Source organism: Pan troglodytes, chromosome 10 (genome assembly GCF_028858775.2).
Source record: "Pan troglodytes isolate AG18354 chromosome 10, NHGRI_mPanTro3-v2.0_pri, whole genome shotgun sequence".
NCBI classification, from domain to species: Eukaryota; Metazoa; Chordata; class Mammalia; order Primates; family Hominidae; genus Pan; species Pan troglodytes.
In genome coordinates this window covers 23494487-23522299 of record NC_072408.2, presented here as the reverse complement: position 1 = coordinate 23522299, position 27813 = coordinate 23494487, and the positions used below count along the sequence as shown (strand labels likewise).

At 38.0% G+C, this 27813-nt stretch overlaps 1 protein-coding gene across 25 annotated transcripts in view; it reads right to left on the bottom strand.

The window, feature by feature from the left end:
* MGST1 (microsomal glutathione S-transferase 1) overlaps window positions 1-27813 on the bottom strand; it is a 263100-nt gene that overhangs the window by 219178 nt on the left and 16109 nt on the right. For 10 of the 25 annotated variants that reach the window (XM_063784882.1, XM_063784881.1, XM_054662981.2 and 7 more), the window contains exons 4-5: window positions 23534-23674; window positions 7364-7461 (exon numbers count right to left, since the gene is read on the bottom strand). In XM_063784882.1, coding sequence (XP_063640952.1) covers window positions 7380-7461; window positions 23534-23674 — 223 coding nt within the window. In that variant the 3' untranslated portion in view covers window positions 7364-7379. Of the gene's footprint in view, window positions 1-4181; window positions 4353-7363; window positions 7462-18184; window positions 23675-26482; window positions 27221-27813 lie in introns of those variants that run through there. The other 15 variants (XM_009424895.5, XM_063784876.1, XM_054662978.2 and 12 more) reach the window with 6 other exon arrangements.

Below are 27813 nucleotides of genomic sequence, written 5' to 3'. Positions count from 1 at the left end.
AAAGCGAACACTTATGCACTCTTGGTGGGAGTGTAAATAAATTCAACCATTGTGGAAAGAAGTGTGGCGCTTCCTCAAAGAGCTAAAAACAGAAATACCATTTGACCCAGCAATCCTATTATTGGGTCTATACCCAGAACTATATAAATAATTCTACTATAAAGACATACATGTGAATGTTCATTGCAGCACTCTTTACAATAGCAATGACAGGGAATCAACCTAAATGCTCATCAATGACAGATTGGATAAAGAAAATGTGTACATATACACCATGGAATGATGTACATTATGTAGCCATAAAAAGGAATAAGAACAAGATTGTGTCTTTTATTGGAACATGGATGGAGCTGGAAGCTATTATTCTTAGCAAACTAGCACAGAAACAGAAAACCAAATACTGCATATCCTCACTTATAAGTGGAAGCTAAATGATGAGAACACATGGACACAAAGAAGGGAACGACAGACACTGGGGCCTACTTGAGGGTGGAGGGTGGCAGGAGGGAGAGGAGCAGAAAAGAATAACTATTGGATACTAGGCTTAGTGCCTGGGTGACAAAATAATCTGGACAACAAACCCCCAAGACATGAGTTTGCCTATATAGCAAATATGCATGTTTAGAGTTTAAACAAATACTGTTTTTTTCTATAATTTGTAGCATGTGTTAGCTTTCTAAAGTGGATAATTTTTTTTAAAAATTCTCTACCCAGTTTAATATTTTAAATTGTTCTCTTTTTTTTTTCCCCCTGAGGTGCCCTCAAATTACGTAAGGTTTAGGCCCCATAAAACCTGTATATGCCCCTGCCTCTATTACATTTCCCAACCAGAGAAATATGCAAATGTCAGTCTTTGCTAGAGTTATTCTGACAAGATGTATTTAGGGCCTCCCTTTTGGAGCCCTTGCCACATAAATGTGAACATATCAAAATGAGCCTTCGTGTGTGAAATTTCAACCCTCTGACGGATGAAGCTGCAGTCTGTATTGCACTTCAACTCCCTTTTCACAAGAGCATTGCTCTCTTTTTCTCTTTTTCTGCTTACGCAATCCTGCCTCACTCTTCATTACAACTTCCCCTTGGGAGCACCTGATCCAGTGCTTCTGGCTCTCATCACTCTATTTTGCCTCTACCGAGAGATCTCATGCCTCACTCCCAGCCACCTCTGCAAGCTCTTACTATGAAAACTCCAATATTGCTCACTAAACACGTGTTCATACTTCAAACCCCAATGAGTCAGCATCAGCTAATAACACCCTTCTTTCACATTCCAAACTCTCCCTCCATCTGGAATCCTTGCTTCTCTGTAGTCCCCCCTATGAGGTACTCATGTCATATTGCTGCACCTACCAGACCAAGGAAATCCAGGGAAACCCCATTTTTCTACTGGCTGTCCTAAGAAGGGCAGGGAAAACTCAATATTTTAAATTGAAATTTCAAGAGTTTGGAATTTCAAGAGTAAGCAATGTTCCGTGCCGTCAATTTGACCCGACCCATGGAATCACAAAAAAGACAAAAAGAGAGCTTACTTATTTTAGTTCAACTACAGTCTGGTTTAAATGGTCTTCTATAAGCATAACAGGACACTTAACCACTATTCTCAACATTATTTTTAGGCAAGTTGTGCTCTTGCATTACAAATAACTGGCTCAATAAATGACTGTTGAGATACAAACTGTTGATGCATTGAGTAAACAAACTATTTCTTTTCAGTTTGTGAAGCTAAAATTTCCTTCTGTTATTTCTGTAATTGGAGCTGGTTGCTGGGTAAGCCATCACATTATCTATCACCTAGGTGTCACTATGGCTAATTATTAAAACGAATCCAAGTGCAAGGTATTTACCATCCCTATGCCACCTTTATTTGTCTTCAGATACGCAAAGTGGCACTTTACAAGATTAACTTAATTTCCCCAAGAAGGTTCAGAAGCTGAACTTCAAGAAGCATTCCTTCTCTATTGCTGTTGCTTCCTGGGATCATCCATTGTTTTCTGTTTTAAAGTGGCCTTCATCTGAGATTCAGTGTAGTTGCTCAGTGGAAGGTCCAGGCCTGGCCTAGAGCAGGAGTTCTGGAAGGACAGAGTACAGCTCCTGCCACATTACAAGAGTCTCCACTCAAGTCTCCTAAAACTGCCTTAAGCCTCTCCAGCTCCTCGAGGTCCATTAGTTTTAATTTAAGGATGTAGAACTCAGCCTGTGATAATGCCTAGGCTAGTGTCGCTCGAAGGGTAATTAATCCTCAAACCAGTGCTATTCCACTAAGTGTTTCCAGTGTGTCACAAAATAAATACAGAAATTGAGAGTAAGCATTAAAAGGACACTTATAGCCAGCTGACATTGCTGTGACAACCAAGCATACAGTTAATTAACTGGTTTTAATAAACAGGGAATACAGTAGACACCAGTTATCTGCAAGTGTATATTTCAAGAGTCCAGTTGATGCCTGAAACTGTCAATAGTATCAAATCCTACTGGTAACAACTGGCCCCTGCCAGCTAGTGTGAGCCACCTTCAGCTCCGTGACGATGCTGGTGTAAACCAACCCACTGGGTTGCAAGTCATAGAAAAGCAAACAAGTAATATCCTAGGCCTCCACGTTCACTCCCCACTCACTCACTGACACCCACAGCAACTTCCAATCCTGCAAGCTCCATTCGTGATAAATGCCCTATACAAGTATACCATTTTTAATGTTTTCTACTGTATTTCACTGTACCTTTTCTATGTTTAGGTACACAAATACTTACCATTGTGTTACAATTGCCTACAGTATTCAGTACAGTAACATGGTTGGTGCAAAAGTAATTGCGGTTTTTGTCATCACTTTTATGGCAAAAACCGCAATTACTTTTGCACCAACTTAATATGTCTATATACAGTCATGTATTGCTTAACAACAGAGATACATTCTAAGGAATGGATTGGCAGGTGATTTTATCTTTGTGAAAACATCATGGTGTGTACTTCCACAAACCTAGATGGTATGGCCTACCACATACCTAGGCTATATGGTGTAGACTATTGCTCTTAGGCTACAAATCTATGTAGCATGTTACTGTACTGAATACTGTAGACAAATTATAGCACAATGGTAAGTATTTGTGTATCTAAACATAGAAAAGGTACGGTGAAATACAGTAGAAAACGGCGGGGCGCGGTGGCTCACGCCTGTAATCCAGCACTTCGGGAGGCCAAGGCGGGCGGATCATGAGGTCAGGAGATCGAGACCATCCTGGTTAACACGGTGAAAACCCGTCTCTACTAAAAATACAAAAAATTAGCCAGGCGTGGTGGCGGACGCCTGTAGTCCCAGCTACTCGGGAGGCTGAGGCAGGAGAATGGCGTGAAGCAGGGAGGCGGAGCTTGCAGTGAGCCAAGATCGCCCCACTGCACTCCAGCCTGGGCAACAGAGCGAGACTCCATCTCAAAAAAAAAAATGGTATACCTATATAGGGCATTTATCATGAATGGAGCTTGCAGGATTGGAAGTCACTGTGGGTAAGTCAGTGAGTGAGTGGGCAGTGAATGCGAAGGCCTAGGACATTACTTGTTCACTTTTCTATGACTTGCAACCCAGTAGGTTGGTTTGCACCAGCATCACCATAAAGAGGGGAGTAATGCTTTGCACTATAATGTTAGGACAGCTATGACATCACTAGGTGATAGAAATTTTCCAGCTGTATTATTATCTTATGGGTCCACAGCCATATATATGCTCCACCATTGACCAAAATGTCATTATGCAATGCATGACTGTGCTGTTTTTTTTTCCCATTTATACATGTATGTCATGCACTATGATAAAGTTTAATTTATAAATTAGGCACAATAAAATAAAGATTATAAAGTTTGTAAAGTTTAATTTATAAATTAGGCACAGTAAAAGATTTAACAGCAATAACTAGTAACTAATAATAAAATAGAACAATTATAATATGCCAGCATTACTACTCTTGGACTTTGGGGCCATTATTAAGTAAAATACATGAACACAAACACTGCAATGCCACTACAATCGATCTGATCACCAAGCTGGCTGCTAAGTGACTGACGGGGTGGACAGTGTATATTGTGCAGAGACGCTTGATAAAAAGATAATTCACATCCCAGGCCGGATGGAGTTGGAAGTAGATTTCATCACTCTACTTAGAGTGGCACACAATTTAAAACTTACGAGTTGCTTATTTCTGGAAATTTCCGTTTAATATTTTTGAACTGCAAGTGACCATAGGTAACTGAAATTGCAGAAAGCAAAACTGAGACAAAGGGGGCCTACTGTATGCAGTTTGGGTGTTCGCAAACTCACACAGTGCACGGCATACTCGTCATATACAGTAACATCAGGCATTGGCCTGCAAAAGATCAGAAGTAAAAACATATTTTTTAAAAGCTAGCTCGTAATTCCTCATGACAGATTGTTTTAGAAGCTTTGGTCTCAGTATTGAGAGTAGGCTGGGAGGCAGGAAAAGTTTAATGATGCAAGTTGGAAAGACCCCAGGACCTCTATAGAGATAATCCTGATTTCTGCACAGTCTGAGTAATTTTCGGCATTGCCATACCCTTGCACTCTAAATCCATGTGCTAGGGCTAAGTTGTGCCGAGTCCTAGCTTGGGTGACATGCCGCTATAAACTGCTTCTTCAGAGCCTGCGGAGCACTTTCCTTCTATCCAGCAGAGTAGAAATAACTTGCCGCGTGTACAGCACTGATGTCCAAAAGAAAAGCCACACAGGGACATCTAGTGGCAATGGGAAATCACCGATCTTCTCCAAAAGAGCTCAAGAATTTCCAAACCACAAACTGCTTGGATACTTTGGACTGGTTTATTGACCAGTGCAAACCTCGCAACCTAGCAAATTTGTCACTGCCTCCGAAGGCAAACAGGCATACAGGGAACTGAAATAGAGCTGGGTATCCCTGGCCGAAAGGAGCCCACACCTAACGAGCCACTGTAAGACCAAATGAAGCAAAGAGTGAAGGCAGTAGGCAGATGCTTTAGGCAAGTGTGCTGAGAAGAGGGTAGATAGGAGACTCTCATTTTACGGGCAATTACTTCAATACTCTCTTTCTAGTTGGCTGTCAAATAGACTTGACTCTTGAGAGGTAGAAAAGATGCAAAACTCCAAAAGAAACTGTATGTATTAAAAGCAGCCCTCCAAACTTGCTGATCTATCAATCAGCATTTGCAGAACTCTTAATGAGAGTTACTTGTGAGCTCCACAGTATCGTGCCAAAGACAAATCAAAGTTAGCCACCCAGATTGAGGAAAAAAAAAAAAAGAAAGCCCTTTGAAAAGAGACGGGCTTCTCCTGGGCTTTGATGGTAGGTCTGAAACTAAAAGAGACACAGTTGCATCAGATTTTCATTGTTTGAAACAGACTCTTTCCCAGGCAGATGTGCAAATAAATTGTTAATAAAATAAGTATAAAATAGCCGGTAAAAATTATAGTGGATTTTACTTGAGAAAAATATTGAAAGCATATAACCACTGATTTTTGCCATTTCTATGTGTAATAAGATCATATATTATATACAATTCATGCACACAAATGTAGTTTTAAAGAAATCATGTGATTGATGTAACCTCAGAGTTCTTCCTTCACTTCCAACCTCCCTCCACCTAATGACAAAAGAAATTTTAGACTTGCCCCATTCACACTGATTACAATGGTCCATTGCAGCAGAATTCATATTGCAGTTCAAACTATTTCTTATTAAAATTTCTCTTTTCAAGATTCTCCTCCTCTCCAAAATAAAATTTGGGCACAATAAGAACTTTATACTGGGGAGGCGATCTTTAGTTCCAAATTATATTTCTTCCCTGGCTTCTGCTTCTCTGAGTTGCAAATAGTTTCTTCTGATCTGTCCTATCTAAATCCATTCTAGCAAGTCCACGGTGGGTGAAATCCATGGGCTGTTTTCTCAGCATATCTAGCACCTGATACTATTTCCCCTTTCCCACCTAACTCCTGTTCCTTCTTTGGCCTGTACCGTTACTCTACAACTCCACCTATAGTCTCTGCTGTAACCCCAGCTAGAGTTATCCCTCACTACAGGGATCCCCGTGATAGGCCTACTGCTTCGCAGCCATCAGCTGCCTTCTGCATCCCACAAGGAGCATGTCAGAACTCCAGGAAGCTGCGTACAAAAGTACGTCAAGAGATACTTAGGGGGTTTCTCTGGAACTCACCCCTGCAAACTACCTGACCAATATTACTATGCTTTTGGGCATCTCCTATTGCACTTAGGTGCCCCGTGACTGGGATTCTTCCCAGAGTTTGGTATAATAAGTGAGATATATTGGTTTTCTAGAGCAATTCATACCAAATTACCACAAACTTAGCGGCTTAAAACATAAATTTATTATCTCCCAGTTCAGGAGGTCAGAAACCTGAAATCAAGTTGTTGGCAGGGTTGGTTCTGTCTGGATTCTCCAGGGCGTCTGTTCCTTGCCTCTCTCCTACCTTCTGGTTGCTTGCAACCCTTGGCATTCCTTGGCATGGGGCTGTGTAACCCCACTCTCTGCGTCTGTCCTCACGTGGACTTCTCTCTGTGTCTCTGCATCTGTTTCCCCTTATCTTCTAATAATTTGCCATTGGATTTAGAGCCCAATCTAATCCAGAATAATCTCATCGAGATAACCTTAACTTAATTATGTCTGCCCAAACCCTTTTTTCCACAAAAGGTCACATTTATAGGTTCCAAGGATTAGAAGTTGGATACATTTTGGGGGGCAGGAGGGCACATTTAAATCAATTACATGGGGCATATCCTTCAATAGGGTGCCTATCTTCTCACAAAGGCCAGAGATGGGTAAGTTCCCTCAGGGGACCCCAGCAGTATCCCAACCCAAGATCCATTCTCTCTGAACGCCCTCTTTTTGTACCAGAGGAATTTCTACTTTTTGTCCCTTTTCAATGAAGAATTCCCCCTGTTGCACCTGTGTTAATTCCTATTTGTGGGCTTCTTGAATAGAAAATGCCTCCTCTCCTCTTCCCTTTGGTAATAAAGTCTCAGGGCATAGTGTTAATGAAAAAAAACGCAACAAAAACCTGTATGGTTTAAGAAAGAGATTATACCATTTGTAATCATATTTTAAAATAATATCTGTATTATACATGTGCAGACACACACAGAATAGTATGTTATATTATGATATTGTCCCCACATGGCAACATCTTAACACAAGCTTTAAGAAAGAAACTCAGGTCCGGGTATGGTGGCTCACGCCTGCAATCCCAGCACTTTGGGAGGCCAAGGCGGATGGATCACCTGAGGTCAGAAGTTTGAGACCAGCCTGACCAGCATTGAGAAACCCCATCTCTACTAAAAATACAAAATTAACCAGGCGTAGTGGCACATACCTGTAATCCCAGCTACTCAAGAGGCTGAGGCAGGAGAATCACTTGAATCCGGGAGGCAGATGTTGCGGTGAGCTGAGATCATGCCATTGCACTCCATCCTGGACAACAAGAACAAAACTCCGTCTCAAAAAGAAAAAGAAAAAAGAAAAGAAAAAGAAAAAGACTTGGAAAAATATATATAAATTTTTACCATGTATAAAAATGTAATCACATGGACCAACTGAAAACAACTCAGAAAAACAAAACTCAGACTTACATATAAAACCTTCCTCTGTGGAGTGCAAAATATTTTAAAAGTATTAGCTCAGAGAGAAGCCAAGATGGCTGAATAGGAACAGCTCCAGTCTACAGCTCCCAGCGTGAGTGAGGCAGAAAACGGGTGATTTCTGCATTTCCAACTGAGGTACCAGGTTCATCTCGCTGGGGAGTGCCAGACAGTAGGCGCAGGTCAGTGGGTGCAGTGCACCGTGCACGAGCCAAAGCAGGGCGAGGCATCGCCTCACCCAGGAAGTGCAAGGCGTCAGGGAATTCCCTTTCCTAGTCAAAGAAAGGGGTGAGAGACGGCACCTGGAAAATCAGGTCTCTCCCACTCTAATACTGTGCTTTTCCAATGGGCTTAAAACAAGGCACACCAGGAGATTATATCTAGCACCTGGCTCGGAGGGTCCTACGCCCACGGAGTCTCGCTCCTTGCTAGCACAGCTGTCCAAGATCAAACTGCAAGGCAGCAGCGAGGCTGGGGGAGGGGCACCCACCATTGCTGAGTTAGTTGTTTGATTAGGTAAACAAAGCGGCTGGGAAGCTGGAACTGGGTGGAGCCCACCACAGCTCAAGGATGCCTGCCTGCCTCTGTAGGCTCCACTTCTGGGGGCAGGGCACAGACAAACAAAAAGACCGCAGTAACCTCTGCAGACTTAAAAGTCCCTGTCTGACAGCTTTGAAGAGAGTAGTGGTTCTCCCAGCACACAGCTTGAGATCTGAGAACGGGCAGACTGCCTCCTCAAGTGGGTCCCTGATCCCCGAGTAGTCTAACTGGGAGGCACCCCCCAGTAGGGGCGGACTGACACTTCACACGGCCAGGTACTCCTCTGAGACAAAACCTCCAGAGGAACGATCAGGCAGCAGCATTTGCGGTTCACCAATACACACTGTTCTACAGCCACTGCTGCTGATACCCGGGCAAACAGGGTCTGGAGTGGACCTCCAGCAAACTCCAACAGACCTGCAGCTGAGGGTCCTGTCTGTTAGAAGGAAAACTAACCAACAGAAAGGACATCCATACCAAAAACCCATCTGTATGTCACCATCATCAAAGACCAAAGGTAGATAAAACCACAAAGATGGGAAAAAAACAGAGCAGAAAAACTGGAAACTCTAAAAATCAGAGCGCCTCTCCTCCTCAAAAGGAATGCAGCTCCTCACCAGCAACGGAACAAAGCTGGACAGAGAATGACTTTGATGAGTTGAGAGAAGAAGGCTTCAGACGATCAAACTACTCCGAGCTACAGGAGGAAATTCGAACCAATGGCAAAGAAGTTAAAAGCTTTGAAAAAAAATTAGATGAATGGATAACTAGAATAACCAATGCAGAGAAGTGCTTAAAGGACCTGATGGAGCTGAAAACCAAGGCACGAGAGCTATGTGAAGAATGCAGAAGCCTCAGTAGCTGATATGATCAACTGGAAGAAAGGGTATCAGTGATGGAAGATGAAATAAATGAAACGAAGCGAGAAGAGAAGTTTAGAGAAAAAAGAATAAAAGAAATGAACAAAGCCTCCAAGAAATATGGGACTATGTGAAAAGACCAAATCTACGTCTGATTGGTGTACCTGAAAGTGATGGGGAGAATGGAACCAAGGTGGAAAACACTCTGCAGGATATTATCCAGGAGAACTTCCCCAATCTAGCAAGGCAGGCCAACATTCAAATTCAGGAAATACAGAGAACGCCACAAAGATACTCCTCGAGAGCAACCCCAAGACACATAATTGTGAGATTCACCGAAGTTGAAATGAAGGAAAAAATGTTAAGAGCAGCCAGAGAGAAAGGTCGGGTTACCCACAAAGGGAAGTCCATCAGACTAATAGCTGATCTCTCGGCAGAAACTCTACAAGCCAGAAGAGAGTGGGGACCAATATTCAACATTCTTAAAGAAAAGAATTTTCAACCCAGAATTTCATATCCAGCCAAACTAAGCTTCATAAGTGAAAGAGAAATAAAATACTTTACAGACAAGCAAATGCTGAGAGATTTTGTCACCACCAGGCCTGCCCTAAAAGAGCTCCTGAAGGAAGCACTAAACCTGGAAAGGAAGAACCGTTACCAGCCACTGCAAAAACATGCCAAATTGTAAAGACTGTCAATGCTAGGAAGAAACTGCATCAACTAACGAGCAAAATAACCAGCTAACATCATAATGACAGGAAAAAATTCACACATAACAATATTAACTTTAAACGTAAATGGGCTAAATGCTCCAATTAAAAGACACAGACCGGCAAATTGGATAAAGAGTCAAGACACATCAGTGTGCTGTATTCAGGTGCATCTCACATGCAGAGACACACATAGGCTCAAAATAAAGGGATGGAGGAAGAGCTACCAAGCGAACGGAAAAGAAAAAAGGCAGGGATTGCAATCCTAGTCTCAGATAAAACAGACTTTAAACCAACAAAGATCAAAAGAGACAAAGAAGGCCATTACATAATGGTAAAGGGATCAATTCAACAAGAAGAGCTAACTATCCTAAATATATATGCACCCAATACAGGAGCACCCAGATTCATAAAGCAAGTCGTTAGTGACCTACAAAGAGACTTAGACTCCCACACAATAATAATGGGAGACTTTAACACCCCACTGTCAACATTAGACAGATCAACAAGACAGAAAGTTAACAAGGATACCCAGGAATTGAACTCAGCTCTGCACCAAGCAGACCTAATAGACATCTACAGAACTCTCCACCCCAAATCAACAGAATATAAATTCTTTTCAGCACCACACCACACCTACTCCAAAATCGACCACATAGTTGGAAGTAAAGCACCCCTCAGCAAATGTAAAAGAACAGAAATTATAACAAACTGTCTCTCAGACCACAGTGCAATCAAACTAGAACTCAGGATTAAAAAAACTCACTCAAAACCGCTCAACCACATGGAAACTGAACAATCTGCTCCTGAATGACTACTGGGTAAATAATGAAATGAAGGCAGAAATAAAGATGTTCCTTGAAACCAATGAGAACAAACACACAACATACCAGAATCTCTGGGACACATTCAAAGCAGTGTGTAGAGGGAAATTTAAAGCACTAAATGCCCACAAGAGAAAGCAGGAAAGACCTAAAATTGACACCCTAACATCACAATTAAAAGAACTAGAAAAGCAAGAGCAAACACATTCAAAAGCTAGCAGAAGGCAAGAAATAACTAAGATCAGAGCAGAACTGAAGGAAATAGAGACACAAAAAACCCTTCAAAAATTAATGAATCCAGGAGCTGGTTTTTTGAAAAGATCAACAAAATTGATAGACAGCTAGCAAGACTAATAAAGAAGAAAAAGGAATCAAATAGATGCAATAAAAAATGATAAAGGGGATATCACCACCGATCCCACAGAAATACAAACTACCATCAGAGAATACTACAAACACCTCTATGCAAATAAACTAGACAATCTAGAAGAAATGGATAAATTCCTCTACACATACATCCTCCCAAGACTAAACCAGGAAGAAGTTGAATCTCTGAACAGACCAATAACAGGCTCTGAAATTGAGGCAATAATCAATAGCTTACCAACCAAAAACAGTCCAGGACCAGATGGATTCACAGCCGAATTCTACCAGAGGTACAAAGAGGAGCTGGTACCATTCCTTCTGAAACTATTCCAATCAATAGCAAAAGAGGGAATCCTCCCTAACTCATTTTATGAGGCCAGCATCATCCTGATACCAAAGCCAGGCAGAGACACAACCAAAAAAGAGAATTTTAGACCAGTATCCTTGGTGAACATTGATGCCAAAATCCTCAATAAAATACTGGCAAACAGAATCCAGCAGCACATCAAAAACTTATCCACCATGATCAAGTGGGCTTCATCCCTGGGATGCAAGGCTGGTTCAATATATGCAAATCAATAAATGTAATCCAGCATATAAAGAGAACCAAAGACAAAAACCACATGATTATCTCAATAGATGTAGAAAAGGCCTTTGACAAAATTCGACAACTCTTCATGCTAAAAACTCTCAATAAATTAGGTATTGATGGGATGTATCTCAAAATAATAAGAGCTATCTATGACAAACCCACAGCCAATATCATACTGAATGGACAAAAACTGGAAGCATTCCCTTTGAAAACTGGCACAAGACAAGGATGACTTCTCTCACCACTCCTATTCAACATAGTGTTGGAAGTTCTGGCCAGGGCAATCAGGCAGGAAAAGGAAATAAAGGGTATTCAATTAGGAAAAGAGGAAGTCAAATTGTCCCTGTTTGCAGATGACATGATTGTATATCTAGAAAACCCCATTGTCTCAGCCCAAAATTTCCTTAAGCTGATAAGCAACTTCAGCAAAGTCTCAGGATACAAAATCAATGTGCAAAAATCACAAGCATTCTTATACACCAATAACAGACAGAGAGCCAAATCATGAGTGAACTCCCATTCACAATTGCTTCAAAGAGAATAAAACACCTAGGAATCCAACTTACAAGGGATGTGAAGGACCTCTTCAAGGAGAACTACAAACCACTGCTCAAGGAAATAAAAGAGGAGACAAACAAAGGGAAGAACATTCCATGCTCATGGGTAGGAAGAATCAATATCGTGAAAATGGCCATACTGCCCAAGGTAATTTATAGATTCAATGCCATCCCCATCAAGCTACCAATGACTTTCTTCACAGAATTGGAAAAAACTACTTGAAAGTTCATATAGAACCAAAAAAGAGCCCACATCGCCAAGTCAATCCTAAGCCAAAAGAACAAAGCTGGAGGCATCACGCTACCTGACTTCAAACTATACTACAAGGCTACAGTAACCAAAACAGCATGGTACTGGTACCAAAACAGAAATATAGACCAATGGAACAGAACAGAGCCCTCAGAAATAATGCCACATATCTACAACTATCTGATCTTTGACAAACCTGACAAAAACAAGAAATTGGGAAAGGATTCCCTATTTAATAAATGGTGCTGGGAAAACTGGCTAGCCATATGTCGAAAGCTGAAACTGGATCCCTTCCTTACACCTTATACAAAAATTAATTCAAGATGGATTAAAGACTTACATGTTAGACCTAAAACCATAAAAACCCTGGAAGAAAACCTAGGCAATACCATTCAGGACATAGGCATGGGCAAGGACTTCATGTCTAAAACACAAAAAGCAATGGCAACAAAAGACAAAATTGACAAATGGGATCTAATTAAACTAAAGAGCTTCTGCACAGCAAAAGAAAATACCATCAGAGTGAACAGGCAACCTACAGAATGGGAGAAAATTTTTGCAACCTACTCATCTGACAAAGGGCTAATATCCAGAATCTACAATGAACTCAAACAAATTTACAAGAAAAAAACAAACAACCCCATCAAAAAGTGGGCGAAGGATATGAACAGACACTTCTCAAAAGAAGACATTTATGCTGCCAAAAAACACATGAAAAAATGCTCATCATCACTGGCCATCAGAGAAATGCAAATCAAAACCACAATGAGATACCATCTCACACCAGTTAGAATGGCGATCATTAAAAAGTCAGGAAACAACAGGTGCTGGAGAGGATGTGGAGAAATAGGAACACTTTTACACTGCTAGTGGGACTGTAAACTAGTTCAACCACTGTGGAAGTTGGTGTGGCGATTCCTCAGGGATCTAGAACTAGAAATGCCATTTGACCCAGCCATCCCATTACTGGGTATATACCCAAAGGATTATAAATCATGCTGCTATAAAGACACATGCACACGTATGTATATAGCAGCACTATTCACAATAGCAAAGACTTGGAACCAACCTAAATGTCCAACAACAATAGACTGGATTAAGAAAATGTGGCACATATACACCGTGGAATACTATGCAGCCATAAAAAATGATGAGTTCATGTCCTTTGTAGGGACATGGATGAAACTGGAAACCATCATTCTCAGCAAACTATCGCAAGGACAAAAAACGAAACACCATATGTTCTCACTCATAGGTGGGAATTGAACAAGGAGAACACATGGACACAGGAAGGGGAACATCACACACCGGGGACTGTTGAGGGGTAGGGGGAGGGGGGAGGGATAGCACTAGGAGATATACCTAGTGCTAAATGACGAGTTAATGGGTGCAGCACACCAACATGGCACATGTATACATATGTAACAAACCTGCACGTTGTGTACCTGTACCCTAAAACTTTAATAATAATAAAATTTAAAAAACACACGCACACAAAAAACTGGAGTATTTGAAAAGTGCAATAAACTGAAGCACACATCATTAAAAAAAAAGTATTAGCTCAACAGTCAGCATCTAATTAATGTAAGTTTTGATAAGCTATATTTAGGTCTTGGAGGAATTTGCTCAACTTTACACTCTATGCTTTAACTTAATTTTAGAACATTTCAAACATAAATAAAAGGAATGAGAACAGTATAGTAATTATCCACGTACCTATTGCACAGTGTCAACAATTAACAATTCATGCTAACCTTACTTTATTCTGATGATACTGATATATATAATATCATCTAATATACAGATGATATTATATCATCTGTATTTCAGAGGTATTTCTTTAAAAACAGGCTCTTTTTTACATACTCAATGCCATTATCATATCTGAAAATATTTAACGTATTTCATTAATATTAAATATTCTATCATTGTTCACATTTCCCCAATTGTTTACCACTTTCTACTTTGGTTTTTAAATTAGAATTCAAATCACATCCATACATTGCAACTGAGTGCTGACAAATCGCTCAAGTTTCTTTTAATCTCTAGGTTCTCTCTATGTCTCTGTTCTCTCGGTCAGTCAATCTCTACCTGGAAGCTTTTGCGGAAGAAATGGGTTTCTGGTCCTGGAGCATTTTTCTCTGTCTGAATTTTTCTGACTTCATCATGGTCTATTTTAATCCTTTGCATTTTCTTTAAATTTGTATTCAAAATTAGAGATTCGTGGAGATTTTTGTCAGTGTTTTTGTCCACACGGTTTCATAGATGGTATTGGGTACTTCCCGCAGTAATAACTAATTTCCGATTGTCTTTTTGTGTTGTTAACAGCCGTGGATAATCTTTGCTTGAATCCATTAACTCATTAGATGTTGAAAAGATAAATTGTTTCTTCAATTATTCACTGGTTTGCTTCTACAAGGAAACATTTCTTCTTCATCAGCAATTGGTTATGCCGAGTTAAACTTTATATAGAAGAGGCAAGATAAATGCTCAGGGTTTGTTTGATTCTAAACAATTAAAAAAAATAAGATTCTTAATATCCTTCAAAGACTATATACACACACGTGAACACATAAAATACATTTATACATATGTATAAAATCTGTGTGTGTACATATAGGTGTGTGGGTGTTGTGTGTGTATATATCTTATGAGCTCATAGATTTAAAAACATCTTTCACATCTTGAAATTTATTGGCATGGGAGCGTATTCATTTAGTCTAGAGTCCTTTTGACACAATGCTAGTTGTATTGAATAGCATCATTATTTTCTAATATGGTAAGTCATATTCCAGGTTCATCTCACATTGCCTGCATCTGCTTGCTAATTCCTTTCAGTAGACGTAGATAAAAATAATTATCTTTGTTTTGTTTTAGATAAAACACATCATCAGTTAAAACTAATACTTCTAATTCAAATTCAGTAGTACAGAGTTTCTACTTATTTGATTTTGTATGTGTATCTTCTTTCTGCCATGCCCCAAATCCTAGTTTTCAGTGATGCTGATATAATTACTCATTTGTTTCATGCCACACTATGCAGATTGCAGTCTCAGAATAGTATCAACACTACTACCAATAATAATACTATTACTGAAAAGATTGTTTTCATATTCTGTTGTCCTACCATTTATGTTTAATCAAATTGTTACATTTTAAGACCACTTCGGATAGTTCCTTTGTGGAAGGTTATGCCATCAATAGGATACGCATTGAGGTTTCTTTGTTTCTTTTTACTTTCAATGTTTAGGAACTGCTCTTTGTGTTTAATTAATTTAATCATTATGTAAAATATTTATGTTTTCAAAGTCACATCTTTAAAACAAGATACTTTTAAAAATAGTTTCTATCTCTTTTCATTTTATTCTATTGCCTCCTTCCCTCTATAGTTAACTATTTTTTTCCAAACTTTATGGTTTGTCTTTTCATTGATTTTAAAACATAAGAACAGTCAGGGTGTAGTGGCTCACTCCTTCAATCCCGGCACTTTGGGAGGCCAAGGCAGGAGGAACACTTGAAGCCAAGATTTTGAGACCAGCCTGGGTAACATAGCAAGACCCTATCTCTACAAAAAATTTAAAAATTATCCAGGCATGGTGGTGCATGCCTGTTGTCTAAGCTACTCAAGAGGCTGCAGAGGGAGGATCGCTTGAGCCCAGGAGTTTGAGCTTACAGTGAGCTGTGATTGTCCCACTGCACTTCAGCATGGGCAACAGAGTGAGACTTGTCTCTAAAACAAACCAATACTAAATTAAATAAAACATAAGCACAAATACACACTCACACACATACAAGAGTATATATATATCCTAAAGTTTATTCCACAGTAACCATAGTAACATATAGAGATTTTTCTAATTCTGTTTACAGCTGCATAATAATCTATTGTGTTAATCTTCATAGTTTATTTAACCATTCTCTGTTAGTGAATATTTGAATTATTTGCAATCGCTTGCTATTAAAAATGGTGCTTCAATAAATAACCTGGTTTTCAAGTACTTTCATACATTTATCTAGTGTAACTTTGGGGTAGGTTCCTAAAAATAGTAATCTATGACATTTTTCTTCTTCATATTTTAAAATATAGTTTAAAATGCTAATCAGTATCCTAAACATAATGGCTATTGTTTTTGTTCTGGATAAAGGGATTTGGGGTGATTTTTGGATTTGGGTGGGTTTAAATTTTGTTTGTGTGGCAGAGCAATGAGACACTGTGATGCTCCTGGTGGAACAATATGCTATCTCTCCATAAAACAGCAATAAATTTAAATCCATCAAAGAAACTAGGAGCAATTTTAAAAGCAATAACCATGACTATATTATATGTGTGCAATATAAAATCACCACCGTGAGCATAAATGTCCCAGGAAAAAACAAAGATGTTAAATTAGACATCATCAGCTGTTTCTGAGTTTTCCATTTAGTTTCATTTGGCCATAGCATATTCTGCTCCCTGTTAATGTAAACTACTTGGCATTGGCTATGAAGTGATTAAACATTAATGGTTTTAGCTACCGTTTCTGAGAAGTGAGTGATTTAATGGTGTTACACTGGCTGTATCGTGATTTCTGCATATCTACTCCAAACAAAAATACACTTTTCCAACCAAAGGGACTTTAAAACCTCAATTTCCAACACAGTAATGTCAAGAGAACTGATCTCATGGAAAAAAATTCAGCTACCAGGGAAAGCACATACAAGCTCAAAACATGCTGATAAGAAGCTATGTTTTCATAGAAGACAATTAACAATATTTCAATCCTTTAACAACTGAGAAAATTCTTGAAAAATTACTGAGTATCCCATATATACCAAGCCATATAGAATGTAATAATTGTAATAATTTGAAACAAAAATGGATAATTTGGGGCAAATATAAGAGGACCAATGTTGAAATAAAGTGGTGTTCTTAGTCACTTTGATTAAATTCTGGCACCAGTTAGTCAGTGAAAAATAATGAGAGAAATTTCAGTATCCATTTATATGCTTTTTATTCAATTGCATAGATCAGGAGTTGACAAACTTTGTAAAAGGCCAGAGTAAATACTTTATTTTATTTTTCTTTTTAAAAATTTTTATTTATTTTTATTCTTATGGATACGGATACATAACAGTTATCACATGGGATACATATAATATTTTGATACAATCATATTATAGTCTAATCAAGTTAATTGGGGTATTCATCACCTCAAGTATTTATCATTTCTTTGTGTTAGGAACACTCCAATTGCATTCTTCTAGTTATTTTGAAATATACAATAAATTATTATTAACTATAGTCACCTTATTGTGCTGCCAAACACTAGATCGATTCCTTCCATCCAACCATATTTTCAAACTCATTCCTCAACCCCTCTTTATCCTCCACATCCCTACTATCCTTCCCAACCTCTCTAGTAACCACCATTTTACTCCCTATCTCCGTGAGGTTATCTTTTTAAGCTCCCACATATGAGTGAGAACATGAGATATTTGTCTTTCTGTGCTTGGATTATTTCACTAACATAAAAGCCTCCAGTTCTATCCATGTTGTTTCAAATGACAGAATTTTTTTTATGGCCAAATAATATTTTGTTTTGTATAATATTCCATTATGTAACACATAGTATGTATAATATATGATCATATATTATATAATATATAATATATTATATAATATGTAATATGTAATATATTATATAATATGTAATATGTAATATATAATGTGTAATATATAATATATAATATGTAATTTATAATATAAAATATGTAATATATAATATACTACATAATATGTAATATATAATCTAATACATAATATATGTAACATATAATATATAATGGAATATTATATTATACACACACACATCCCATCTTCTTTATCCATCCACCTGTTGATGGGCACTTAGGCTGATCTTGGCTATTGGTAATAGTGCTGTAATACACGTGAGAGTACAGATATCTCTTTAATATACTGATTTCCGTTCTTTCGAATATACACCCAGCAGTGAGATTGCTGAATCATATGGTAATTCTATTTTTAATTCTTTGAGAAATCTTCATACTGTTTTCCACAAGTGGCTGCACTAATTTACATCCCCACCAACAGTGTAAGAGGGCTCCCCTCTTGCCACATTCTCACTAGAATCTGTTATTCTCTGTCTTGGGTAAAAGCCATTTTAACTGGAGTGAGATGATACCACATTGTGGTTTTGATTTGTATTTTCCTGATGATTAGTGCTGTAGTGTGTTTTTTCATATAATAGTTGGCCATTTGTATGTATTCTTTTGAGAACGTCTATTCAGATCTTTTACCCATTTTTAAGTGGATTACTTGACTTTTGGCTACTGAGTTTTTTGAGCTTCTAATATGTTCTTGTTATTAATCTCTTATCATATGGATATTTGCAAATATTTTCTCTCCCATTTTGTAGGTTGTCTCTTTGCTGATTGTTTCCTCGGCTGTGGAGAAGCTTTTTAACTTGATGTGATACCATTTGTCCATTTCTGCTTTGGTCGCCTGTGTTTTTGAGGCTTTAGTCAAGAAATCTTTGCCAGACCAAAATCCTGGAGTGTTTCCTTAATGTTTTCTTCTTATAATTTCATAGTCTCAGGTCTTAGATTTAAGCTTTTAATCCATTTTGGTTTGATTTTTGTATATGGCAAGAGATAGAGTTCTAGTTTCCTTTTTCTGCACGTGGAGATCCAATTTTCCCAGTAGCATTTATTGAAGAGACTGTTCTTTCCCTAATGCATGTTCTTGGTACCTTTGTTAAAAATGAGTTGACTAAATTCATGGATTTATTTCTGGGTTCTCTATTCTGTCCCATTGATCTATGTGTCTGTTTTTATGCCAGAGTAAATATTTTAGACTTTGTGAGCTAAGAGGCAAAATCAAGTATGTTACATAGGTACTTATAAAACAGGAAGGAAAACAAATTTCCATATTTTTTAACTGATGATCTTCAAAAGATAACAATAATGATGAAGTACCTTTTTTTGTAACAAAGATCTACTAATGAGAAGAATGGAATTTTTATTCAGGGGATTAACATTTTGCTTAATTGGAGTTCAAGGTTAGTGTTTCTAGTCATCAAATTGATTGCAAATGTTCATTAGTAAAAACCATTGATCATTGTTAGCTTCTGGGCCACACAAAAAGAGGTGGCAGGTCAGATTTGGCCCGCAGACCATAGTTGACTGACTTCTGGTATAATATGAGTTCAGTCGTTTCACCATCTTTCTTTCTTTACAAGCCCTAAGTTAAAGAATTTCCTTTGGAATGCAAACTTTTTCACTTTTTCAGTGGTCCTTGTTGTATACCAAGCATCTAGAATAGTGCTGGGCACTATATGAGTCCTTCAATAAATATTTCTTTATGAAGACATGAATAAACATTTTTCTTTCATTTTACGTGTACACATTTGGACTAGGTAGAACCTAACTAATCTATAGAGTCAAGATTCTGGGAACCCAGAATAATGATTAGACCAAGGAACCCTGTTTCATTTACTTCCAAGCATTCTATTTGTCCCACCATCAACTACTAGCACAAGTTACTGGTCTATTCAAGTGATAGTATGTTCAATGTCTGAAGAAGAATTAATAGAAGAAAATTATTAAATGGAGGTAATTCAATGCATTTATTGAATTTTTTGGAAAACTAACAATCATTTCATTTTGGTGACATCACATTGGTGATTCAGAGAAAATTAAAGATTATTATTCTGAGACATTAAACCCACAAAATGCTATTTAACTCAAATTGAGCTTGATCTCATTAATAAAGGCTCTAAGCTTTCTGCTATAATTATTTCCACATCTTGATATTCATATTTTATCACTGGAGAAAGAGTAGATCAACACCTGCCTCCAGAGTAAATAGAATTTTTAGAGTCACAGAATATTTCAAAAATTGTTCTAGTTCAATGTATTCATTTTAAATGTGAAGGAATGAATAGAGCATAAGTAGGTGACTTGCCTGGGTTTCTCATGTGTGTCAGTGGCAAAACTATTATTAGAATCAATTCTAGGATCCAGCCTCTAACTGTATTGTCATGAAAGATGAGTTACAAAGAAAATTATATTCCTTTCACTATCAAGTTATAAATTGGGTAGCTCAAACAAGAACTTAGCACAGCTTTATTTTCATGATTAATATACAACCCATAGAAGATAATATACAATTATTTCAGCAAACACTAACACAAAAATTTTACATTTGGGCCAGCAATATTCTCTGGTCTACATTTAATATGTGAATAATCAGAAACTGATTAAATTTGATGAAACACCTGGTTGGGAGCAGGGTGCATATTATAATTTCAAGAGAACAGACTGGGCACAGTTTGGGAACCAACTTGGTTATAGAGGCGATAAGGCTGTCCAAATATTTGTTCCTTGTCCCATCTGTCTTCCTAAGGCAGCACATTGCAAATGAGAGGGAGAAGGCCAAGTTCACAAACCCTGTATTGTGTTTTTTACTTAGTTTGTAACTATTGCTCTCATACTGAGCATATCACAGATTACCACTAATCTGATAAAATTATGACACATTAGAATAAATGCTGTTTTAATTGCATAATGTCATAAAGTTTATAAAATGCTTTTACATGTGTCTGAATTGAAACTCATACTAGCATAACAAAGCGGACAAGTGCAATAGATTGACTGTATAAGTGGCCTAAATTTTCATCCCTCTGTGCATCCGTGCCCCTGTGCCATGTGACTTTGCAGTTCATCTCCCTGAGGGAGTTGAGTCCATTTCCCAGCACTTTAATTCTGAGGCCAGCCCTGTGACTTTCTCTGGCCAAGGGCATGTTGGTGGATGTAATGACTGCAGACTCTTGAAAGGAGATTTATACAGTTCCATTTCCTGTCTTGCTCCTATGCTGTGATAGCACAGTCAGGCTAACCTACTGGAGCAAGAATCAGAAAACTTTCTGTAAAACACCAGAGAGTAAATATTTTTGGTTTTGTGAGCCGTGTGGTCTCCACTGCAACAATTCAACTACGCCACTCTGCCATTGTGACACAAAAGCAGTTGCAGGAAATATAAAAATAAGTAAGTACTGCTGTGTTCCAATAAAACATTATTTATAAAAACAGCCCATGGGCTGGATTTGGCCCACAGTCCATAGTTTGCTGAGCACTGTAGTACAGGATAAGACACATGGGATAGAGTTGAGTTGCCCAAGTAACCCTAGTTGAGATCTTTCTGAATCAGCCAAGTTTCAGCCAATTTCCAGATTCCTTAGAGAACCCAGACACATATTCAGCAGGACCGCCTGGCTACCCTGTAACTTACAGCAAACACATGAGCAAACCCAGTCAAGATCAGCCCAACCCTACAGAATCATTAGCAAAGCCACTGAGTCATAGGATGACTTATCATGCAGAATTATTGTGGCTATTAATACAGTAGGTAAAGTATTAATTTTGCCACTTTAGAATTAAGGATGGGGCATAAAGCCTCAGTTACTATCTCAGGCAGCCAGAAAGCCTCGAGACTCAAGACATAGATATAGGTGTTTTTCAAATCCAGTATCTATTCACTATACCACACTGCTTCAGTCCTTCACTATTCTCTTTATTTTGGGTGGTTTTGCTTCTATAAAGATATAGGTATAGATACGAATGACTTAGGCTAAAAGACTAAGAACTTTAGGCAACCTCTAACTCTCCACTGATGTCCCTCTTAGTTTTGGGTCATTAAAAATTATGTCTGGCTTAAAGTTTGGATTATTTGGATTATTTTCTTGAAGTTACTAATACAGATCTCTTCGTGGTATATCAGAGTCTATATTGTCCTGGTTCATGTTTTCCTAAACTTCAGTAAAAGGCAATAACTTAAATGGTCTACTCTTGCACACAGCTCCTATCTCTCCATTTTACGGCTCACATTTTATGCAGGGCTGTCAGGGCTTTCTGAATTAAATGTGACTTAGGGCCTGCGCTTGCTGACTGAGGAGGCTCATAGGTCCTATAGCTCATCCACAATCTTGTACATGAGCTGTCAAGTATGAGAGATTGGTGCCAAATTCAACCCAACACGGCCCCTTCCCAGTAGTCTGCCTTTGACAACTCCTCCTTGTCAAATCCAACAGTTTACATAGAATATATAGTGAATAAAGCACCCTGAAAGGTATGAATGTAGAGGTGCCGCTTTGGCTGATGGCAGGAACACCTATCAGCTTCCCACAGGGCTGACATTTCAGGCTGGCAGAGGGGAGATGATCATAGGATTTTTGTGCTGCTGTTTCTAAATGGATTGTAAAGACTCCCAAGGCAAATTGCCTCACTTCTCACCATCTGCCTCCGTGAAGAATCAGTGTGATGCAACTATGCAACTCAGAAAACTTTCTTTTTGGTTTCTTTATTTATAAAGTAGAGCTCTCAGGTGAATGGTTTATAGAACCCATCAGGATTCCCTAGGACTGGGCCTTACTGCATTAAAATTTAACACTTTGGTTGTCCGAAAATCCATGCCCTTCTCCTCACTGCCTAGCAAAATTTCTGGCCTTAGCATCATTGAATATTAGATCAGGAAGGTGGCAGTCAGCAGTGCTTAGGGGTTTTGAGAGGTCTCCCTAATAACTAGGGATCAGAGATTGTACAATTACCTTTTGATCGTTAACCTCCTAGCTAAACTCAGCATAGACATGCCAAGTCACTTCCTGATTGGTTACATCCAAGAAGTAGCTTCTTTGTGTTTTAATGTAGTGAAAGGGAGAATGTATCAGTCAGAAGAATGATTGGATAGCCCAAGAAACAGGAAAAAGAATACAAAGATAAGCATTGACTATACCTATCCAAGCACCCACAGTGGTGAGGGTCCTGTGTCATCAGACTTGGCCTTGCCAGTCCCAATTGCAGAGTCATTCCAAGTGTATAGGTGAATTGAATGTGGGGCGCTGTGGCCAATAGACTGTGAGGTTTTAAGTTTCACTGAAGAGAGATCATCTCCATCTTGAAGTGAATGATGGATGTGTCAGATTATCTTAGTCTTAAGCCATTTAATATTTGATTCCTCTAACTCTGTTTGGTTTAAACCCACACTCACCAAACATGCTGTTTGGCCACACAAGCCAACATACAGCAATGTGCAGAACACTGGGACATGGAGTGACTCTGGGATCTTTAGCAGTGATCCCGCAGAGAGAACCAACAGCAGCCTAAGAGAGGCTTCCAGGGCAGCTTGACCAAAGCAGGAGAATGGACTAACCTCTGGGATTCGGACGACCAGGCCATGAGACAGTTACAAGTCTGTTTCCATGCATTTCCTGCCATTCTCATTTCCACTCCAGTCTCATTTACATGTAGGTTCTTCTGAATCTGCCTTTCTGGGCCTAAGATCTCCTGTGCCCTGAAAGAATCATTTTTTCAGTCTTCAAAATAGAAAGACTCGTCTATTCGACATTAATTCAACAACGATCTCTCAGCCTTGTTTAAACCACAGAGGCTTTCAGTGTACATAAAAATCTCATGACCTACCCCCATCCATCAACATGCCCAAGATGGAGAAAGAGTAGACCAACACCTACCTCCAGAGTAAATAGAATTTTTAGAGTCACAGAATATTTCAAAAATTGTTCTAATTCAATGTATTCATTTCCATCTTACAGATGTCCCACCTATTAAGAAGATTCTACATCATGTAGTATTATATAAAAATATAAACTTTTGTCCAATATAATACAGATTCAATATCTATATAAATGTACGTTTGCCCTTGCTACAGTAATTCTGGTAAAATCTACCCCTCTCCAATTTCATTTGAGAGTCGCTGAACCCTGCCCCCAAAACTCCCATCATTGCCCTAGATGATGACTCTATAATAGATACAGATAAATGTCTTCCAGTTTCAGTGGACCTTGAACTGCTTGTGATGGAGTTGCCTTAGGACAGGTGAGGACAGAACAAGGCCTGAATGAAGGGAGATGGTGGTGTTTGAAAAAGTAACAATGTTATCTAATTACTAAGCATCCATAATGGTTAGAACCGATGATGGTAGTGTGTGTGTGTGTGTGTGTGTGTGTGTGTGTGTGTGTGTGTGTGTACACAGATATGCATGCAGATACAAAGATAACCACAATCTTTGTTTTCAAATTAAGTAGCAGAAACATGAAAACAAACCCATCCTATTCCTCATAAGTAATAGCGTTAAGGCAAGCTGTACCATTCCACCTGAGTCCTATCACAAGTTAAAGTCACTTAGCACACAGACTTCACTCTAGAGCCAATTCTGTCTTGTAGTCAGGTGGGGAATCCTTGTTGCAGGAGAGACTAGACCAGTAAATAGCTTTCCCCTTCATCCACCTTCCTTCATAAAAGCAGTTTCACTAATAAATCCCCCTGTATCTAAAGCGTCTCTTGGGAGTAAAAGTATAGTTAGAAACTATTCTAAATTGTTTTTACAACTTATACTTAAATTTAGAAACTGAACTGGGTAATCCCTAGACTTTTGCACTTTTCCTTAAGTGTGTTCTGCTCATATACATAGTTCCTATACCTCTGAGAATATAAAATTTAAACGTCCTTTTCCCCTAATAATTATCTACTAATGAATATCAAATATTAGTAGCTAAATGGATAACTGCTACAATAACCACAATCCATTCTGCTTCTACTCAGAGAAGCATTACCAAGTGAGAAGAAAATTTGAGAAAACAATGAAAGACGTGATAATGGTTCAACAAAGACCTGACCCAAAACCAGGAGGAACTCAGTTATCTGAATCTTTATGATTGAGAGATGACTGAGATAATTCACACATGGGAAACACTTAATGGCTTAGAATACACTTTTTTCAAATTGCTCCACATACAGGAAAGCATATGACCTTCAAAAAATCTTGTAAAGTTTGAGGAAACTGCAGATCAGACAGCATAAGTCAGTTGCCCAACTCCAGAGGAGGGTGTGTGTGTGTGTGTGTGTATGTGTGTGTGCGAGCACGTGTGCGTGTTCATGCACGCAGAGCCAACTCATGGGTTTCGGACTTTTCCCTCCTGAGCTCGTGGTCTTTTCTGTCAATTACACCACAAAGAGTTCCTAAGGCCAAGATTCACAGCATGCAAAGCTGCTTTTTAACATTAGGAAAAGAAGTAAAAGGAAACTTGTATGGAATTCTACGTAGTCAATTGTCTAATAGGTTTTGTTTATGGACTTCAGAGTTGCTCAAACTATGAAACCTAAAATACAACACAGTGACTTTTCTCTTGAGTGGCACATCTAAATGAACAATTCACAAATGTCATTAAAAGTACTGTTTGAGAAATACATATTTAAAATTAAAATGCATCAAAAGATATGAAAATCAAAAACTAATATAAATTAGATGGATGGCATATACAAGAAAAAATTGATATTTTAAAAGCTTACCCTTTATTATAGAGACTTAAGTACACATTCCATTTAAGACCAAAAAAAATCTAAATTTGTGATTTACGTGCTACATAGTTATATGTAGAAACCATAGAGCACATCTGGGTGCTAAATCTATTAAGTGAAAGTTTGTGGGGAGACAGGATATGCATACAGTCTCAAATGATCACCCCACATATGATTATAAAAATAAAAGGATCCCTTTAAAATGGACAGATTTGGTTGACACTACCTTACTAAATTCATCAAATTTAATATCACCAGTAACAGGGCAAACTGATATCATATGCCTGTTGATGTTTTATAGTGTGAAGGACACACCACCAAAAATGTTTAATCTGAATCTAAGAATGAGAAAATCATAGATAAAACAAATCCAGATTAAGGGTCATTCTGTAAAACAACTTGTCTATACTCTTCAAAAAATGTCAAGGTTATACAAAAGAGAAAGAAAGTGAAAGAACTCTCTCATTTAAGTGAAACCTAAATAGAAATGATAACAGAAGGCAATGTTTGATCTTTGATTCCTGGATCAAAAATAAAGCAGTTATGAAGACTATTAACTGGGGAAACATGAAAAAATTGGAATAAGGACTCTATATATGAAATATCAGTATATTAATACTAAGTGTCTTGGGTGTAATAATGGTATTGTAGTTATTTGGAGAATGTCTTGTTCATAGGAAAAACATGCTGAAGTATTAAAGACTGACATGTCATGATATCTGCCACTTACTCTCAGATGTTTCAGAGAAAAAGAAAACAGAGAGAGAAGGAAAGCAAATATGCAAAATGTTAACAACTGGCGAGTCTAAGCAGGGTACAGAGTGGTTCTTTGTACTATTTTTCAACTTTACCCTAGGTTTGAAACTTTTGAAAACAAAATGTTGGGAAAAATAAAACCAAACAAAATCATTCTTTAAATTCTTTATTTCATGTCTGTTTCAGCAGTATTGAAATATAGGTTTCTCATACGTGCAATTCTTTTATAGATTCAAAAGTAAGGTGTTGTGTGAATGTTACAAATCATAACATGATCCAAATTTATAAGAAAGTACTTTAAAAATCAGACAAAAGACTTAAGAATTACTATGTTAAATTTCTAATCCAAATGTAAAACAAGAATACAGGATATTGGCAATGCTAATATTCAAAATGGGTTTACCCCAGTTCATAATTCCTCTGCTCCCCTCCTACCTAAAATCTAAGAAAGTATTCATTATAAATTGGAAGTATAGAATTCTTAAAAAACCAACTGGATGCTGAGTTGTATGATTTTCTTTACAGGTACAATTTACTTTTCAGCAACCTGTAAGCCATGGAAAGAGTAACTCCATATCCAACAAAAAAACTCAAAGCTCTATTTGGCTGGGGAAGGGGTGTCAAATATGCAATGGTGTGGTAGATCCGTGCTCCGACAAATAGTCTGAAGTGCAGGATGGCTGTAGAGGGGTCGGGACCACTCAAGGAATACAGGAGGCCAATTCCAAGAAATGGAATAATATTTTCAAGGTCATTCAGGTGGGCTCTGTGGAAAAAGATAACTATTAAAGACACTAATTTCAAAATACTAGATATGTATCCTTTTTTCTCTCTCTTCTAAAAACTAAATCTGAGTACTAATGGATCCTTAAATTTCAAAGTAAGATTTATTTTTTTTCTCTCAAATTGTCTTGCTTCCTTACCCACTTGACTTTTATTTAGAATCTCTCATTATTTCTGTTTCTTTTTATTTTTAGTGTATCTTTAAATATCACAGAAGGCATTTTGTAGTTCCTAGAATATCAAAACGACATCTATCTAATAGAACTCATTTCATTTTTGTAAATAAAAATACTTTTTTCTTATGAGGTTCATAACAATTAGCAATTCAAGATTCTTTTTATAAAAATTCTTTCTCCCGAAGGAAGAAAACCCTTTTGGTGTTGATTTTTCTTAAGACGCCTCCTTTGCTTCTGCTACTCTACCAAATGATTATTGAGAGAATCTTTGCCAACCCAAACCACTAGGTTGCCAATAATTAATTTACCAATTTAATATCAAGACTCTCATGCTCTTATATCTAAATAACAGAATACATAACTAGCCTTTCAAATATAGTAAAATTTTTGCTAACCTATC